The 19,852-nt window shown below is 35.8% G+C and overlaps 2 protein-coding genes across 2 annotated transcripts in view; one reads left to right on the top strand and one right to left on the bottom strand.

The window, feature by feature from the left end:
* The window catches only part of necab2 (N-terminal EF-hand calcium binding protein 2), a 66,144-nt gene extending 47,565 nt beyond the window's left edge, over nt 1–18,579 (top strand). The window contains exons 7-13 of the mRNA XM_060878609.1: nt 1,518–1,642; nt 4,982–5,061; nt 8,470–8,526; nt 13,647–13,759; nt 15,384–15,461; nt 16,044–16,135; nt 17,100–18,579. Of these exons, the coding sequence (XP_060734592.1) occupies nt 1,518–1,642; nt 4,982–5,061; nt 8,470–8,526; nt 13,647–13,759; nt 15,384–15,461; nt 16,044–16,135; nt 17,100–17,128 (574 nt within the window). The 3' untranslated portion in view covers nt 17,129–18,579. The remainder of the gene's footprint in view (nt 1–1,517; nt 1,643–4,981; nt 5,062–8,469; nt 8,527–13,646; nt 13,760–15,383; nt 15,462–16,043; nt 16,136–17,099) is intronic.
* Nucleotides 1–19,852, bottom strand: part of mbtps1 (membrane-bound transcription factor peptidase, site 1) — a 252,276-nt gene that overhangs the window by 193,799 nt on the left and 38,625 nt on the right. The window lies entirely within an intron of this gene.

Raw genomic sequence — 19,852 nt, 5'->3', positions numbered from 1 at the left:
GGACAATGAACTATAAATGGTCATTGTTTTCTCAACAATCCTGGAAGTCCTTGATGGTACTAATGATTATAAACTGAGCTTGACAGTCATGGTTTAATGAGAAGTTCTTATTCATGCTTGGGTTGTTTTAGAGCTGTTGATTTTTCATCCAGATTGATGTGTCTACGACGCATGTTGAAATGCATGCTGACTCCATAATGTCCTCTGAAGGGAAGGACATATATAATTTACTTCCATTATCATAGCAATGATTTAATGATTTCTCAAACAGGACATCTACTGTTTTGACTTCATTCTACAGTAGTAGTCAGTGATTTAGTGATTTAAACTCACATCCTTAAGGCCAGTAGTCCAACGCTTAAACCGCTGAGCTACAACTTCCTCAACAATTAGTGCTAATATTGTTATTTCTGACTGCTACTAAAGCAAAACAGTGCGTGAATTATAATTATGGCTGTAGCCATTACCTAGCTAATGGCTTTCTCAAAAGTCAAGTACCCTATAGGCACTTCCTCATGAGCAGTAAAGAGTTAATCAAACAAAGAGTAAGTATTTTTAGGTCATGAACCTGCCACACAGCCTCTGAAATCTAACTCTGGTTCAGACTAGTGAAAAATTATATATTAAAGATTTAGATATTCTAAAGCTTTGAGAGTGTAGATGGGGTCATTTTCCTTAAGCTTCCTCAACCCACTGCTCCCAAAGCAAGAACTAGTGCCTGCAAAAAATGTCATTAATATTATGTCCTATTGAAGTGTGTCACCACTGTAAAAGAGGGATCCTTCAACATGGAACAGCAAGTTTACTCTTGGCTCCACCAGTGTATAGCAGATTGCCTCTCTTGCAGGAGAGACAATAAACTCTTGCAAAGTAAAATTCACTGTACATGTAGGTCAACATGTGAGTAGGTGCACTGATTTATACTATTCTGTCGACTCACTTGTGGAGCTCAATTCATTAAAATTTACACGCACACACACGCGCACACACACAGAGTGAATGAACATTTATTTAAAATTCTGGCCCATGTTGACATGATTACATAATACACTGAAGTCATTGACATGTTTACTTATCCACTTTGAAATGGCTTGTGTTTTGTGATATGCCACATGGTTATGTAAAATGTGGAGCGATTCTTTGCTCAGAGTAGCCATAAAGGGTTGCACATTCTCAGCAACAATATTCAGATAATTGTGGCATTCAAACGATGCTTGGTTGGGCTCACTGTGTTCCAGAAAAAGATTCCCCACACCATTAAGTCACCATAGGTTTTATGGATGGAACCCTGGTGACTAATTACAACTGTATTGTGTTAAATCAGGGTAAATTCCATCTTACCTGTTCTTGCATGGTATGTTGGCAATAATTTGTGGTACATCATGTATAGATAGATGCATCACCGGTTGTGCACTTTTTTAAATTGTCATTAAATTGTTTGTATAAGCATGATTTAGCCTGAATCTTTGATCAGTTTCTACATTTATAAATAATTCTTGTTGCCTTCTTTACCATAGATCTTACCACAGTAAGAGCAGTCCGCGTGTTCCTGAAAGGCACAACGAAACTCCAGTACCAGACTACCCACCAAATAACAGACTTAGTGCCAAGGACAGCATGAGGAATCTGAATGTGGCCTCAGGTAGGACAATAATGTCTAGCATTTCACACACAAATAGACAAAATAAAGGAAAAACCCTACTACTTTGCAAAGCGGTGGCCTCTCTTAGGGATTGCCTCTCACAACACATCATACATACTTTATAGTAAGTGGGTCAGAGCAATATTTCTTGTATAAATATTCACTTCTAATTATGCCAGTGTAAGTGTATGTGTGTATATTAGAATTCAGGTCCAAAGCTGTGTCAGGAGGTTTTGAATGTAATGTTTAGAATATAATCTGAGTCTACTGAGTATTTGAGCTTATACCACAAGGTTAGTTAAAATCCTCTGAGGCTGGAAAAGTTCAACCATATAAATGTGTGTGTCAGCAGTTAGGGAAATAATGAGAAGTGCTCTTTAAATGTGTCATGTCAGACATACATCACTACAGTGTTTGGGATTAGCTTGAAGATTAGGATCTCACCCATAAATCAAATTGAGTGCAAATTAAAATGCAGAGCTTTCCCTAGCCACTTCATTTATTCCCATTTAATACAATCTCAATTAATCGATCACAGGTGAAGAGGAATTGATTCGGTGTTAGACAAGCTTTATAGTTGGTGGGGGATGGAAATGCACAAATAATTATTAAGTTTTATATAAGAATCATTTAAAATTTGAGATGGAGCTGGTCTATACATAGCTCACATGCAGCATTCTCTAAACAATGTTGTCTTCATTCTCACAGGGCTGAAGCATTGGGTCTGTTTTTTAACAACCACATTAGCTCTGGATGTCGATAAACTCTATCGTCTCCATAGTCTCCCTTTCAGTATCCACATTTGTCACACTTCCTGTTGCAGTTTTAATGGTGTAACAGTTCTTAGGAGTCCACAAAAGCACAGAGGCACCTGCATGTCAAGTCAGCACTTTCTGTTGTTTCAGCAGCTATACACAGTGTACACTGAAATATGCAGTCAAAGCAATTACATGGTTTAATTGAGAAGGAAATTTTAGTTATCCTCCTTTCTCCTAGTTATATCCAAGGACAACACAATATAATCTATCATGTAGACAGACTGTTGTCTGTTATGTTTCGGTCCTGTATTGCATTTGACTATCCTATTTGAGTCATATAACACAATATTTGCTCAGCAAGAAAAAAGAACTATATATCTGAAATGTACTGTAGTGGTTTAATAAGCAAATATGTCTACTCTAGTGCTAGGGACTGACTGCAATACACAGTTTCAGGCTTTGTATGATCTCGGCTCATAGGAAATATGACCATCAGTAGCCTGGTAAATCTGTATAATTCTCTGCAAGATCTTTTTACTGGACTGCATTTTGTAGTTTAGCATTTTGTGTTCACTTTATTTATTGACACGGTATATATCAGAATATTTCCGAGGAGGCAGGGATTGAGGCAAACACTGCTAGATGTGATGTGATTTAATGTGCTTTTTTGACATTAATTTATTGTGATATGATTCAATTACTTGCTTCATTTTTCCAGGGTAACACTGTCATGGTCAATAAACCATTACTCATGGAATGACAAACTTTATTTAAAATGGTTTCACCAATGTACAATTGACACAAAAGCTGTGCCTGTTGACTTTAGTAGCTGTTTATGCAGCTATGTGCTCCTTAGAGAAAACTTTGCCCAGTCTGTCATTTTTGAATACCAACTAGAAAATACTGATCAGATTCCACTTGTTTTCCGTTCAAGGCACATTCACCTTTCTCCAATCTCTCTTTAGTAGTTTTCTTTCTCTCTGCTCAGTATCATCTCATTATGACAGAGTTTTTATATGGTGTTTCTCTCTCCCTCTTCCCACTGATCAGCAGTACTTTGCAAGATGAGCAGCTAAATTTAAGCATGTGCTTTCCATTTTCTGACACAATGTCCTGTAACATTTATATAAAAGCTTTGCTTAGCTGAGCATCTAAAATGATCTGGAGTAGTTACTTGCATCGAAATAGTAGAACTTCACAAATGTCTTTTCAAAGCTTTCCAAAAGACCCTCATTCATTCAGATGAGCTACAACTCTGTAGCAGTATGGAGGGTTATATCTTTTCACAGTGTTAAGCTGAAGGGACAATGGATGGTGATTAGTGAAGATTCTCCTAATTTTGGTGTTTCTCACATGTCTGAGTTCATTACAGTGATGCCTTCCCATACATGAGCACATTACAGTGATCAGACAATAAAAAAGCACAAAAACTTAGAATTATTGATATTATTTCTTCAACCTTGCACATTCAGGGGATGTGGTAGCTCAGTGGTTAAGGTGTTTGACTACTGATCGGAAGGTCATTGGTTCGAATCCCAGTACACCAAGTTGCCACTGCAGGGCCCCTGAGCAAGGCCCTTAACCCTCAATTGCTCAGGTTTATAAACTGAAATAAAAAAAAATGTAAGTCACTCTGGATAAGAGTGTCTGCTAAATGCTGTAAAAATTCAGTTTTGTTAACCATCATCATAATGACAAGTAAACTTGTGGTCTTGTCATGGTGTGTTAATTAATGGGACTTGTGTGTTCCTTAATATTTTACAGCATATCTACAGTATGATGTGAGAAAATGAGTGTGTGGATTTTCCATCTGTTATTTGTCTGACCGTATGTTACTGTAACTACGCACAGTGACGGCTGTCATCAGCATGACTGACTTACAGTAACAAGTCTGTTATGTGGAACTGTCTGAAAAGAAGCTGAAGTTGGACCAGCTTTTCCAAACTCCATTTTCGGTTGAATACACACACAGGTTACTTGCAAGACACTGCTTTCATTCATGTCTGTGAATCACACCTAGAAACTTGGAAAAAGGATGAATTCCCTCGTCATTATAATCTCAGGGATTTTTGCTTCTAAGGGAGTTGTAAAAGTTGAAAAAATGTAAATCATTACAAACCAGTTTTTAAAATATGTATGATTTATGTTAAAATATTTGTGTGTTCCTGAATTTGAGTCATCCTGTAAAATCACCAAGGGATTCAGCAAAACTCAGTCATCTTTTTGGTATGGCTGGCTTCATATCTGTCCCTGTCCTGTGAAGTGAGACTGATTTCAAGTCATACTTTTTCCTGTCATAGAAATGATAATATTAATAGTATCTTTTTACAGTCTATTGGGTGTAAAAAACGAACCAAATATTCAGTGTCATTTAATATGATTATTGTCATTGTCTTGAAAAAGAATCATTTTCCCAGACTCTTTTTTTAATGAAGTCTGGCAGTAATAAAGTAATAATGGTTAAACTGTTATGCTGCACTAATGGTTAAACAGGAAGACATGGGAGAGACTTTTTATGCATTCACTATGTAAACCTTCATTTAACAAAATGGGCTGTTTGTACCTGATTTGTTTTTCTCAGGACCTGTCGAGGTGAGGAAAGAAGGCCTGGAAATGCAGATCAACCGTCTAGCTGAGCTGATTGGACGCCTGGAGAACAAGGTAGCACTTTAATTTCCATCACCATAAAGGGTCAAGTCCTGCATACAGATACCATAGGTTCAATTTCACATCAATATGCTGACCTGTTTATATAGCAATCATGCTAAGAGCTATGTAAAATGTGTATTTCTATATTTGTGGCATACAAACATAGCACTGCAAACATGATAACATGATAAATATTAACAATATAATAATATAATAATCAAGATATTGCATTGGTTTTTGGGTGGAGAGTGGGTTCTCAGAGCATGTATTTATTTAACATTGTGGTTAATGTGGTCCATAGTTAATCCTGCAGTTTCTGACATAGCACATTCTTTTCGAAGCTAAGAATAACTAGACAATCACTTTTGTTGAGAGATCAGATCACAGCTAATTTCACATTCACAGAAGCAATCTGAAAGTATGGTATTGACTCTGAGGATCTGGAGCTCATCCTGAAGCACTGACAAGTTAAGTCAGTCGAGAGCACTGCCAAAATCACCACTAAGCAAAAATATTTAATTGCTACAACACTTTAAGCTCTACTCTGCTTTTCTAATTAGAAATTTTCTTTTGCATATACTGTGATGAAAATATGTAAGACATTCCACAATTTCCCCTCTAAATCATGTGTCAAAGCAAAAGATTAAGCATTAAAATAGGCAACATTTTGAGGCAGAATAAATAAGTCATTTATTTAATGTCAGTCATTTAAAGAATGATATAAAACTAGTAAATCAGCTTTTACTAAGTAGACAAAAGAAATTTCCAAGGCTGAGGCTTTCAGTATTTGCAATAAAGATATGCAATGAAGATTTTTATGATATCATGGAACATATAATCTCAGTAATTACTTAATGCAAGTTTGGTCAGAGCGCTATTAGATTATATATTTATATTTATTTATATTTATATCTAAGTACAGTTTTTGTTTACTGAACTAATTGAATTTGTGAATGTATTTTTTATCGTTACTGTGTTTAGACTGACTTTAATAGTGCAAATGTTTCTGTGATGGAAAGGCAAGGAATTACATATGTGTTACCCACATGTGTATAATCAGCACATGTCCAAATTTTGACATGCATTATAATATATTCTTTGGTTTGTTCATTAGTTAAGCCTTTGAATAGTAAGATCACAAGGTCAGTGTCAGTTTTAGTCCATGCAGTAGTGTCTTCGGAAAACAATGACGTGCAAACAAGATGACTGTTTATGTGTAGATACGCATACAATTCATACAGTATAAATTAACAATTGTATGGAAAAACAGTTGAGAACAGTTGATAAGGACAAAGTACATGTTTCAAACTTGTAGTTTAATGCAACAAAATTGCAAAAACAAATTCGTATTTTAGAACCAATTTAAATACTCTTGTTTATTTATCCACAGTTAGCACCTATTCTGCAGAAACATTTTCATTTTTTTATTTGGTTTTTATCAGTCATTTTAATAAGTGCAGCCCAAATTGTCCATGAGCACTTGATTAGTCATGGGCTTAAGGAGTTAAATCATCAGCTCAATGATGGTGCTGCCACATAAATGTGTACAACAGGATATCATTCCATCTTCTGTAATAAAGACTGTAGCACATAATTGTATATAACCACTGGTTTGGAGAGGAACAGCCTGGCCAGCTCAGGCTTGCAGCTGAATGAGGCATCACTCTCATCACAGAGCTCTTGTTATCTGTATAATGCAATCCCACTGCTCGGGGAAAATGCATTTCCATTACTTCCTGCAGTGGTGTCCTTAAGACCTCCATCCCTGGAGCTTATGCCATTCACCCCTGCAGTGATTGTCATCCTCACCCATCCACCATGTGACGGATAAGCCATCATCTCCGGCCTCTACAGGAGATCTTTGCAGATGTATAGCGTCATTAGCGGCCATTATGCATTCAGCTCTTTCAGTCAATTGGGGAATGCTGACATTAGATCTTAGTCTACTCCATCTTGTTCATTTAGTGCTAAAAATGCTTCTCATTCTGAGATAGTAAACAAAAGTACATTTTACATGCTTAAATTTATTCGCATGAATTAACAAGACAAAGTAGCTAACCACTGTCAGTGATTTACCTATGTGGTCTTATTATAAGAACTTTAAAGGTTTAGCATTATATAGGTAAGGTTTACCTCCATCTAATTTCATGCTTCCAGATACCGCATTGGGGGACAGATCAGGCCATCCAGATGTGTCTATTTAGGCAGGATTTCTGTTTAAGCTGTTACTGTGCTTGAGTGAACAATGTATCATACATCTGCTTTGCCAAAACTGCATGAGTCGTTAACCACAACAGTAATCACGCAAGAAGAACAGTTTCATCTGCTGGGAAATAGACTGTTCAGCTATAAAGAGATTAAGCTGTAATTAATACAGATCCTGGCTGTCAGTTTTTATATGTGTCCTAGCAGTTCTTTAGCCAAGTCTAAAATTTGCATAATAATAGTTCTATATTTAAAAATAATTGTTTCATGTGAGCTGAAGTGTAAGTAAATGCTCAAACATTCATGTAAAAATAATGATTCAACTTTTGATTCTGCTTAACCTTTACAGAATTCACAATTCATGAATAATTAATCATGTATTCAGAAGCTTGTCACAAGAATACTTTGACTTTTAAGTTTATTATGTAGTTTCCGAGTGGCTTACTTCACATTAGACTTGCAGGGCCTGAATATAATTGCATTATAATGAGTGGTACATGTTGTTCTGTGTGTGTTGTGTTTGAACCAGTGATTGGCAGAAAAATTAATACCATCTGATTTGCAGCTTCATTTTATACATAAGCCATGCTGATCAGTAGTGGGCTTTTTATTTGTTTGTTTGATTGATTGATTGATTGATTGATTGATTGATTGATTGATTGATTGATTGATTGATTTTTAACTATGAGCTGGAATGACTATTCATGTCTAATAATTTCCAAGTGCTAAGTTAATTCACTGCAATAACAATGCACACAATATTCTTATTCTTATTATTGTTGTTGTTATGAATTAATAATAATATAAATAATAATAATAGTAATAATAACAATAATAATAATAATAATACATTTAATTTGCATAGCAAAAATATAACATCTCAAAATGCTTCTGAATCACTGCTCTAAATTAGTAAAAATACTTAAAAACTTAAAAATAAAAACATTTAAACTAGGCTATTTCAGAGTCTATGTAAGGAACTAATTTATTTCCCGTTGAAGGCCTTTCGTAGCAAGCAGCTTGTATTAAGAAGATCTATTTTGTTAACCTTTTATCCTTTTCTGTACCCAGACTGGGAAAGCGGGCGCTTATGGTTAAATCATGCACTTATCTCTCTGACCTCAGGGTCTATGTGGATAAGAATCTGCAGCCGAAAACAACTGAGGAGTAAAACTGATTTCACGAGTGGTTCTTCTGTCTTTATTCCTGTTACAGACGGTCTGGTTTGACCTGCATCAGCGGCTTACTGACACTGATGGTACAGCTAGCGCAGTAAGTACTGAGGCAGACCTCATGCATGTAGAACATGCCACCCATCCATTATGTGGATTTCTCTTGGACTTTTTTTAATTGGCTGCATGAGATTTGTAAGACCCTCTTCTTGGTGGTACTATTATGAGCAGCACACAGATTTTTCACGAATCGTAGCCTGCTGTGGCATGCACCAGCACCTGACCTACCTTGTCTGAGCAATACATTTCAGATCTATTTCCATTTATCCAATCATAGCATGCTTAGATATTCATTTTTTTCTCCACAACCTCAAGCATGAGAGCCATAAGCAACCTGGTACATTAACATTCCAACCTTCTAAGTGCTGGGCAAAAAGCTGCATTTGCGGTCCACACTAAGAGCGTCCCATCAATCTTTAATTGCATTTTTGGCCGAAAGGAGTCTTTTGCCCCTTCTTAGAGGAAAAGATATGCATAGGCATTTGGTTCTTAGCATTTTGAGTAGGACTAATACTTGTCAGAGGTTGTATGATTGTTGGAATTCCATAAAAAAATAAATGACCTACTTTACAGAATATGGACTGGGAAATACAACCTCAATGAAGTTCAAGCACAAGAACACCACTTCAAAGCACCTCCGATAGGATGAAATTCATACATTCACTCATGTTACATCTGTTATCTGTAAATATAATTTTTTTATCTGCAGCAAATGCGCTCTTTGTGCGTTAGAAGGATAAGTGTATGAGACTGATGCTCTTTAGGATGTCAGGGTTACCATGGTGGAGAGATAATGTGTCATGGGAGCATGAAGCAGTTTCTGATGAAGAATACATGCAGCTGTACTTCTCCCCCACCCAGCCTACAGCACTGAGATCCATGTTTAGTGAGCTTATCTGCATCCTGTCTCTGATTTGTGCAGTGATATGTGATGCATGGAGGGTTGTGAGGAAATTGAATCACTCTTCTTATATTTCCATTAATATGGTAATATGGGGGGGGGGGGGGGTTTGTAGTAGAGTGTTTCGTATGAGGACCTAGGGAATATGTTTTGACATTTTTCACAAAGTTGCTTTTTTATATTCACAAATGGGACTTTTTGAGTCTGAAAACATATGTGAATGATGAAATGCTTGCTAATGCACAGTGATCAGAAAAACAACTGATTTTGAAGTAAAACTCTTCATCTTTAATGTGATTTTAATCAGTATGCTTACTGGACAAATTAAAAGTGTGTTTCCAGTCGCAAATCATAAAATACAGTGCAGTATAGTATTAGGTCACACTCCTTAATCTGAGTTAATCTGCCTTATAGTCATTAAAAAAGCTTTTGCTGATTTTTATCACTTTGCTGATTGTAGTTTCAGTGGCTCCTTAATTATAGCCCTTTGGCACATTTTGCTGTTATCCCACTTAATTGTCACAGCATTCACAGCAACTATCATTGACTCCTTTGAATATATTTGCATTCATTTATTTTGTTGCATTGTGTTTACTCAGTTGTAAAATGAATATTTTTTACTTCTAATTCAGTAATTCAGTAGAAATGTGACCACATTAACCGTATGTATGTATGTATGTATGTATGTATGTATGTATGTATGTATGTATGTATGTATGTATGTATGTATGTATGTATGTATGTATGTGTATATATATATATATATATATAGCCTCCAGTAGCCTGACCCAAACACTGCCTTACTGTGCTCATATTTCTATACAAACTAGTTTAGAATTCATAAAAGAAATATTTATAGAGCTGTGACTCAATATAGCCCACGCAGACCACACACTGTTTTTTCATATTTGTTAAATGAAAATCATACTGAATAGTCAAACATATATTAAAACTTTTTATTTATTATTATTATTGTTGTTGTTGTTGTTGTTGTTGTGATAAGTCCAGTTAAAATGTTCTGATAATGCTGGACTGTAATAAAACCCCCAAACTACAGTAAGTCTACAAACAGTATTTCAATTCTCTGTTAGAGACATTTAAACATCATTTAGACACCATTATTTTGACTTTTTTCCAGCATGCATGTGTTTTTCCAGGGTTTTCTCTCTAAATTCTCTGGTTTCCTCATCTCTCCCCAAAACATGCCAGTAGGTGGACTGGCTATCTTAATTTGCCCTAGGTATGAATTAGTTGAGGTGTGAATGTGTGTAGGTGCTGTCCTTTGATGGTCTAGCATCTCGTCTCATTCCCACTTCACACACAGTGTTCCCAGGATAGGCTCAGAATCCACCATGAACCAAAAACCAGGATCAAAGGGTTACTGAAAGTGAGAAAAAAAAATGGATGATTTAGTTCATGCCCATATTTGATTAAAAATAAATACAGATCAGGTATTTGAAGGACTAAACAGATAAAGGTAGTTGCGTTGTTTTATACCTCTTCTGTGCAGTCTAAGGCAGTACAGGTGATGCTGTAGATGAGGTATGACCAATTTCAATATGCCTAAATATGCCTCATGTACCTAATTCCAGCATTAAGCAGGTGTTCTAAACACCCTGAGATGTAATAGCTCCTCTTAATTGGACATCTTGTCAATGCCAGTCCTGAATCCACATGATAAGGAGGTCCAGTCCTACCTTCTGTTCAACCTCCTGCTGGGAATGAAAGCCTGTGGGTAAACATTCTGCCGGTCTTTTGTGGCTTCTCTGCTCTGTATATCTGTAACCTCAGCAGTTTTTAAAGCTTCACTATGCAGTATTCTAATTTGCACTGGCTTTAATGGTCTCCATGCATGACTTTTCTAGACCAGCATGCAGGCATATGCATCATCTGGGCTTGTCAATATGAAGGATGAACAAAGGGAAAGGACAGGAGGAGAGAGGCAGGGTAAGAGATAGATAGAGCTTGGCAGAGGTTGGTGGGAGAGCAAGTGCGAAGGAGGGAGAAATTGAAAACCCTGAAGGGAGATACATAAGAGCTTATCTGAAAACCATCCTGCTCATTTAGGTCCATTATCAGGGAGAGGACTGCAAAAAGAACACATGCACTGCCTAAGATGCAACTCATTCTGTTCTCCAAGCCTAGTCCATTTGATCCTGTTTTAAGGGAGCTCAATGTGTAAATGTATGCAAACGATTGGGGGGGTTGATTTATACACCATTTTTGGAGCAGGGAGATTGGAAGGTGGAAGAGAAAGAAAGGTGGAATGTGGAAGAGAAAGAAAAATAGGGAGGATGGTATTCCCCAGTTTCCATGGAAACTGTAATTTCCACAGTCCTCTTTTGAGGTTGCATCCCTGTGTTTGATTCCCAGTGTAGTTTATATCTCACATATTAGTACATCATTCCACTCAAAGATACAGCATACACACCACAATATATACCCACAGGAACTTCCACTAGCAATAGAGCTTATTTCATTCATTATTAAAATGCAACAAAAACTTGCTTAAGTCCCATAAACTATAAACATTTTTATTTATTAATAGAATATACATATTGACATTATACTTCATAGACCTAGCTTATTGCTTCATCACACTGAAAAAGGGAAATAAAATCCTATAAAAATCCCATTATTCAGTGCTCAAGGCTCAAGAGTGTAGTGATTATTTACAGGTGTTCTGAAGAAAGCAGAGCAGAAAACATTTTATTCAGTATGCAAATCCTGTGCAAATACAACCTGCAATCAAATAATTCGGTAAGAAAAAGCTATAGAAATAAGAATATGAAATCTGTGCAAAATTATGAACTGTAATTTGCTAGACTTCAGTGTTTTAACAGACTACAAAGATCTCACACTGAGCACAGTGATTGTTTATAGTTACTTTATGAGGCATCTTCACATAGTCCGACAAGCTCACTGGGGCTTAGCCGAGCCTTTGATGGCTCCTTGCTGTTCAAGAAAACTAACAAACTAAACAAAGACGGTCTAAAGTTAGCCCAGTTTACCCCAATGGTTAAATATCAAGGCAAATTATGACAAAAATCAAGTTTTATCCAAGATTGGACTGAATTTCTACTTGCTGTTAAAAAAAGGCATGTGTTTATTGTGACTGACATTTTGTTGGAATCAGTATTAGCATTTTCTATGCTGTTGATAAAGTTAAGGGTTTTATTATCAGTATTCAGTTTGCCTTGTGTTCAGGCCTTGGGGAAGCTAGCCTTTGTAATTGTGATGTAAAGCATGCCTTCCTTATAGTTTCAATTACTTTTTATTACTTCTCCCTGGGGGGAGAGTTAGACAATCAAACACCTCTTAAGAATGTCATGTCATTGATATTCGGTAGGGATATATCCGTGCAGATTTCTAACCAAAGGCATCACACTGTCATGCTAAAAAGTTCAAAAGTACTGCACTGTATATCTTAAATATAGGTGTATTTGTCCACATTATTATATCTGCAACTATAGGCAGCAGGGGTAGAGACATAAGACTATGTTCCATTAATTTGGTCAGATTTTTAGAGATTGCGCAATCATGGGGCAGCATGTTATCTGCCCCATTTAGCTTCATACAGTTATAATTGCACCTAGTGGGAGAAACTGTAAGTCCAAACAGAGGTCTATAGGGATAGAAATGATACTGCCCCATGCTCCATGCATGCTCTACGAACATTTTCTTTACAAGTTTGGGAAAAGCAGCAAACAGAACTGTTAATGATACATTATTGGATTCACGTCATATATGATTTCAGAAACTACACCTCCTCTATTAAGAACAGTTGAATTTCATTTTTAAAATCCTTTTTGCGAAGAACCCAGATGGTGTCTTCTTGTTCCAAGTAATACAGGAAATAATTTTTGTTATTATATTCATTTATGAAGCTCATATTCATATACTGTGTATATATATATATATATATATATATATATATATATATATATATATATATATATATATATATATATATATACACAGTATGTATATATATTTCACAACTGCTTTTTTTCTCTCTAGAATTCAAGAGGTGTGGTTAGAATTTTATTTAAACAAATGCCATTACTAAACAAGATTCATTTTAAGCCCATTTAACTGAGATGCCTCATAAAACCTGATCATCAGGGAGCATAGTTATTAGAGCCAGGGATTTGAGATAGCACTCATTAGCCAGTCTGTTTCTTTATATCCCTTCTGTTTTCCCACCACTGATTTCCTTATTATGTTTCCTTATTATCTCTCTTCCTTTCACCATGCAGTCGCTTCACCTGATTCGCCAAGAGATGAAAGTATCACAGAAGCAGCTAGGAGAGTTCTGTGAGGCTCTGAAGCAGTATCTCAAGAATGTCTCTGCCCAAAGAGACTGTTTCCAGTAAGTGTGTATGCGTGCTTATGTATTAATGATCTAAGCCATTTTTAGCTTGTGTATGATTCAATCATTATTAATTTTCATTTGGTAAATGTGTCATTTCTACATATTCTTTTCTGTGCCATATAATAAACTTTAAAAGGAGAGATTTCCATGAGTCTGGGTGTCTGGAAACCAGAGGCAGCATTGTTTGGCCAGATGTTATTTTAGCTCATGAATTAATGATTTTAAAAAAGTGAATAAATAAATAATTTTGTGACCTTGGGGTTGTTTTGAAACCTTGAAATGAATGCAATATAACAAGCAAAGAATGCAATCATGGTACATAATATTTTGAAGATTAAAGGTTGTGACACATTTACAAAATTACATTAGAAAGGGCCTGCTGCTCACTATATAATATCCCAGAAATGCTCTGTTTCTTTAATATAAATGATCCCTGCAAGAAGTGTCTGATCGCAGAATTGCATTATTTCACATAAAACATGTTTATGAGACGAATTTGGGTGTGCATCTGCACACAGGAACATCTACTGATCCTCATAAACAGTTGCCGAGATCAAATGCAGAGAATAAGCAATTCCTCTCAAATCTTAAAAATGGACATATGTATGTGTTTGTGTGAAATTTATATTAATGTCTAAAAGCGATGTCTGTGTCTTCTCTACAGTTCTAACCAAGTTGTGTAAAAAAAAAAAAAGTGTACATCTTATTAATCCTGTCAAATAAAGTACTTAGAAGGACATAGAATTAAAAACAGTTATGTTTGGTAGAGTTTGTATTGTAGTATTTGTCAAAGGCTTCAAGGATGTGATCTAATAAAGAGCCGTAAGGTTTTTGACAGAATTGTTTACTGCCTTCATGATGCAGATGAGGCTTTAGATTTTGAAATATTCAGGTTTTGAATAGTTCCTATTACTCAGCAATTAACATGGAATTCATTTCCTGGTTCTTTTCCTGTTTAGACATTTTCTCACCTACATTTTGGATGCAATGTTTATTTCCTCTCTTTACCTTCTTAATCTTTTTTTTTTTGGCAGTGGAATGTCTAGTTAAACTGAAACACACACATAAACCATAGTTTTTTAAGCATTTATAAATTCTTTCACGCTCTTGTATAGCAGATCTTGCTCAGATGTACATGTGCACATACAAAAGCTTTTGCAGTTCAGTAGCATTCTTTCTAAGCAGGTGCTGCCTGATAAAGCTAATTTAGAACATTCACAGTGTGGTGTGTTCAATAAAGAAGTGCATTAACAGAGCTGTAAGCACTAGCTGCAAGATTACTGCCTCTAATGAAAGCTGTGAGGCGGTCAATACACACTGTCAGGTTTATCTAAACATATGATGTAAGCTGCATGCAACACAAAGAACTACTGCCACCCAGTGGAGTCTTGCACAGTACTATACATTTTGACTAAGCAGTGGAGAATTTAATTTGTAATTTACTTAAGTGTCATATGAAAGACTTTCATTACATTAAATACTAGCAGGGAAATTAATTGTTTTTCACTCTACTTATGTTCAATGTTTTCTCCTCTCCTCTGTTCTCCTCTGCTCTGTTTCTCTCTCTCACTCACTCTGTCTGTCTCTCACTCTCTCTCTTTCTTGCCCTCTCCATCTCCAGTGTCACTGCAGTGCGGCTTCCTGATGGCCTTTCTTTCGTTGTGTATGAGTTCTGGGACGGGGAGGAGGAATGGAAAAGGTTGCCCACTTGATTTTTGATTCCATATCAGTGTGTTCTCTTATCTATCAGCTTGTACCACTGTTCATAACAATGAAAATATAGTCATTTAAAGCCTGAATGGGCTTCTCTGCACTGCTGTTGTTTGCTGCTATCCATAGTGTTTACCTAGTGTACTAGAGATTTGGGGTTTTATGACTTATTGATGCTTCAGGGGATGTACTGTCAGAGTAATGGGTCTCTCCAGCAGCGGGTGCTTTATTAATTATTTAATCAAACCTAGATTTTAGCAGATTGAAAAGAGGAAAAGAGTGGTTGAATTAGGTATAGAACTTTCTATCTATCTATCTATCTATCTATCTATCTATCTATCTATCTATCTATCTATCTATCTATCTGACTGTCTGTCTGTCTGTCTGTCTATCTATCTATCTATCTATCTATCTATCTATCTATCTATCTATCTATCTATCTATCTATCTATCTGTCTAGTTATCTGTCTAGCTATCTGTCTAGCTATCTCAGTGTCTTATTATTAACAGTAGGAATACTAACATAGCCCATTATTTGTTCACCTCTTCTCTGTATTTTCTTGTTCATCAGACACCTTCAGAGTGCAGCCTGCAAGGCCTTCCAGCATGTGAAAGTGGACACACTGTGCCAGCCTGAGGTCATGTCCGCTGTGGCAGTGCCAGGTAAGGCTGCTTAAGAATTGACTGAACACTGATGCCACATTTGTAGTGCAGTATTCTTATGTTGCCAAGGTGGCTTTCAGAGGAACAAATGGTGTAAGAATTTATTTTTACATGTTAGATATGATGTGTATAAAGGACCAGAGAAGACAAATATTGTTTGTTTGTCAACTGAAATTAAAATTTTTTAAAATCTATTTTTTTAAATTAGAAATACTGCACACACACACACACACACACACACACACACACACACACACACACAGACACACACACCGGCATAAGCTGTAGGTGTCTTTTCCCTTTAGAGGAACAGTAACTCAGATCAACACAAAGCTGATGAATTATTTTAGTCCTGATGGAACTGATCTCTACCAGGGTGACAGCCTGTACATTCACAGGGAATGAGGGCTTACTGAAGAGTTTGATGAGAATGAAAGTAACATAATGACTACCTTTGCATTCAGCAGATGTCAAGCCAGTTTCATATTTTCAGGGTTTTTTTGTTTTGTTTTTTTAAATCTATCCATCTATCGATCTACGTTGAGATTTGAATTCTACTGAAAACGTGTTGTCTGAATTAAAGAAGGAAGCCCACATTTACAAACCTGAAGAATATGATATTGAAATGTTGTGTGGTGGAGTAGTAAAGATCCTCTACATGTTCTTTTTAGTTTGGTTAGATAGTGGATTATAGTAAGAGTCCAACATATTGGAAAAATCTCATTATTTTACACTACTTAAGAAATGTAGTCGCACATTTGCTTCATACTTCATTATATATGAACACAGCATAATTAAAATTTCAATTTTATTTTCATACATTGCACATAATATTGACTGATATTTTGAGCTTTTTAAATATTTTATTCAAGTAAAACAATTATATTATGTATATATCGCTTAAAACTCTTAAAACTGAGTGATTCACAATGATTCTGATGCACTATTTTCTCACACTTTCTAGCCGCCTGGTGCAGTCTTAGCCGAGACTGAATGGAACAGAGCTTGTGTGGACGGCCAGGGTGGAAGGTCTCATCCTGCGCCTGAATAGCCACATGCCTCCTCTTTCTGTTCATATATAGCTCTCTTCTTAAGCCTCTATATCTCCCATGATCTCTCAAAGCTCCTTCTATCGCTACTCCCCTTTCTCCCTCTCTTTTGTAACTACTGTTTACATGCTGTAGGTTTGACTGCAAAGAATGTGAAATATCATAGCAGTCCTCCTTAAAGCTGTTAAGGTTGCTTTCAGGAATAGTATTTAATATCTCTGAACTGTTTTATGGCTTCTTGATGGTTAAAAAACAGTGAAAAGGAAAGTAAACCTAGTCTCTGGTTACAATAATGGTTACAATAACGGAAAACCGAGTTTAATCTGTGTTTGGTAAACTGCAAATGAGCAAACATGCATTGCAAAAGCCAATGTGTAAAAGCCAATTTATCTGCAGTTTTCAGCCAATAATATTAAATGTACTCGAGCAAAGTGCATAACCAGGGACCCAAAGCAGAAACATCATGTAAATGAAAGAATGCTGTGTAATAAATGTTTACGTAAATAAAGTTTACAGATCTAGACATGCTGAGAGAAAAAAGTCTTGAAATATTTTAGCTTAAATCAGACCTAAATGGATTGTTTATTGATAGTAAATATATTGATTGTGGAACATTTATATTGAGTGGAATGAACTCATGTCCTCTAACACTAATTCCCATAAATCTTTTGTTGTGCATTTCATAACATAACTTGGTGAACAGTTCACTGTTTACAAAGAGACAAAGAGACTTAGACATGAAAATGAACTGTTAATCCTCATGAATTATATAACAATCAAAATCTCATGAATTATATAACAATCAAAATCTCACCATTTCTTAGCAAAAGGCCTCAGTACTAATTATGGCATGTAGGTTTGATGTATTTGTGAATGGAAATTTGTCAAATTGCTTGTGGGCTCCTGTATGGTGTGAACCGGTTCAAATCGAGGTGAAGCAAATGTCCACTATGATGTGGCATATTCCTAGCTGTTTTCTTCCCCATGAAACTTGGCTTCACTTTCTCCATTCCTCACGTGAGTGCATGTTCCAATGAATGTCCAGTATCATATTTGCTGTAGTATTTAGATATGCTACTTTCAATGGATTTTGTGCATTTCTTAATTTTATATTACTTAAATTAGGAACACCTGAACTGAGAAATACTATATAAAAAAATATATAAGAAATCGAATATGAAATGGCAATTTTATGGCACTGTTTAACAAAACACTAATTCTTATACCTGTGTATGTTTCAGTAAAAACTAGCTTTCTCTCTTGAATTTGATTGTAGAGACTTATTGCAGGGATGCAAATATTATATTTGTCTTAACTTTGTTATCATAGATTATGTAGTGATGTAATTCAATAGAATTAAAGGTCTAACGTGAATGAAAAATTGTCTCCGTTTATTGTATTCAAATCTTTTATTTCAAATAGACTTTGCAACAAAAAAAGGTTGACTTAACCATAACTGTTTAACTGTTCGAATCAGATAATACGAATGAATGACATTGTTTATATTTTGCAATCAGTATGGAGAGAGATTCCATAAGTTACACTGCCTGTCTAATTCAAGTTTAATTATTTAAATGGGAGTGTCAGTATAAATGTAAAAATCTGTCAGAAGCAATGAGACATTACCTCATGAAAAGGAAATGTTGCAAGGCAGCCAGAAATCAATTTCAGTATTTCATTTCAGTTGTACATTAGCTCATTCTTAATTTTGATGATTGCTTTTCTTTTTTTTCTTTTTCTTTTTTTAAACTATAATATGCAGCTTTTGGTGTTGCAGTCATCTGCAAGGCTTGAGGTACAATCATCAAGCATATTTCAAGCACTCTTAGTACTTCACACTGCTCCCATTTTATAGCCCATCTTTCCTGTGCTAGGCTGTAAGTCGTGGAACTCAATACTGTTAAATAGCTCGTCTGTCTCAGTGTTCGGAAATGAGACACTTTCTAGCGGTCACTTGCATTGTTGTAGCCTTCCTGTCAACTCGAATGAGTTTGGCCATTCGTCTCTGATCAACGAAACATCTCCGCCTGCAGAACTGCCACTCACAGAATTTGGTTTGGTTTTTCACATTATTCTGTGTAAATCCTATAGTCTGCTGTCACTGAAAGCCGGAAATACATCAACCGTACCATGGTTACATTCACTATGATCACATTCTGATGATTTGATGTAAACATTAAGTAAAACTCTTGACCTGTAGCTGCATGGTTTTATTTTATGCAATGTGTTGCCGTCACAATTGGCTGATCAGATAATTGCACTAATGAGCAAGGATACACTTGTTCCTTTCATGAGCAATAACACCTGCAAGTGAAACCAGAGTATGGGGTTTTAGACTCAAAAATTTGAAAATGGAATTAAGTAATAGGTAAAGCACATTAATGCTTATTAAATTGAGAAATGTTCTAGTGACTCTTAGCACACCGCATATTTATGTTTTACAGTCAAAAACTAGTGTTGTCTTTGAGTCTTATACAGTACCTTTAGGCTTAAAAAGTCTCTCATTCAAGTGCACCTGCTTTTAACAAAGCATTTATTTAGTCATAGTAGGAGTCCTATTAGGATCCAAGAGCCTCTGAATGCATCATAGTTAATCCTGTTCAGGTTTATGGGGCTCTGAAACGTAACTTTTATTTAACAGATTGTAAATATTTTTATTTTATTTGGA

The sequence above is a fragment of the Tachysurus vachellii genome, chromosome 9, assembly GCF_030014155.1.
Source record: "Tachysurus vachellii isolate PV-2020 chromosome 9, HZAU_Pvac_v1, whole genome shotgun sequence".
Lineage (NCBI taxonomy): Eukaryota > Metazoa > Chordata > Actinopteri > Siluriformes > Bagridae > Tachysurus > Tachysurus vachellii.
The sequence above is the reverse complement of the archived record's forward strand: the minus strand, read 5'-3'. Positions and strand labels throughout refer to the sequence as shown.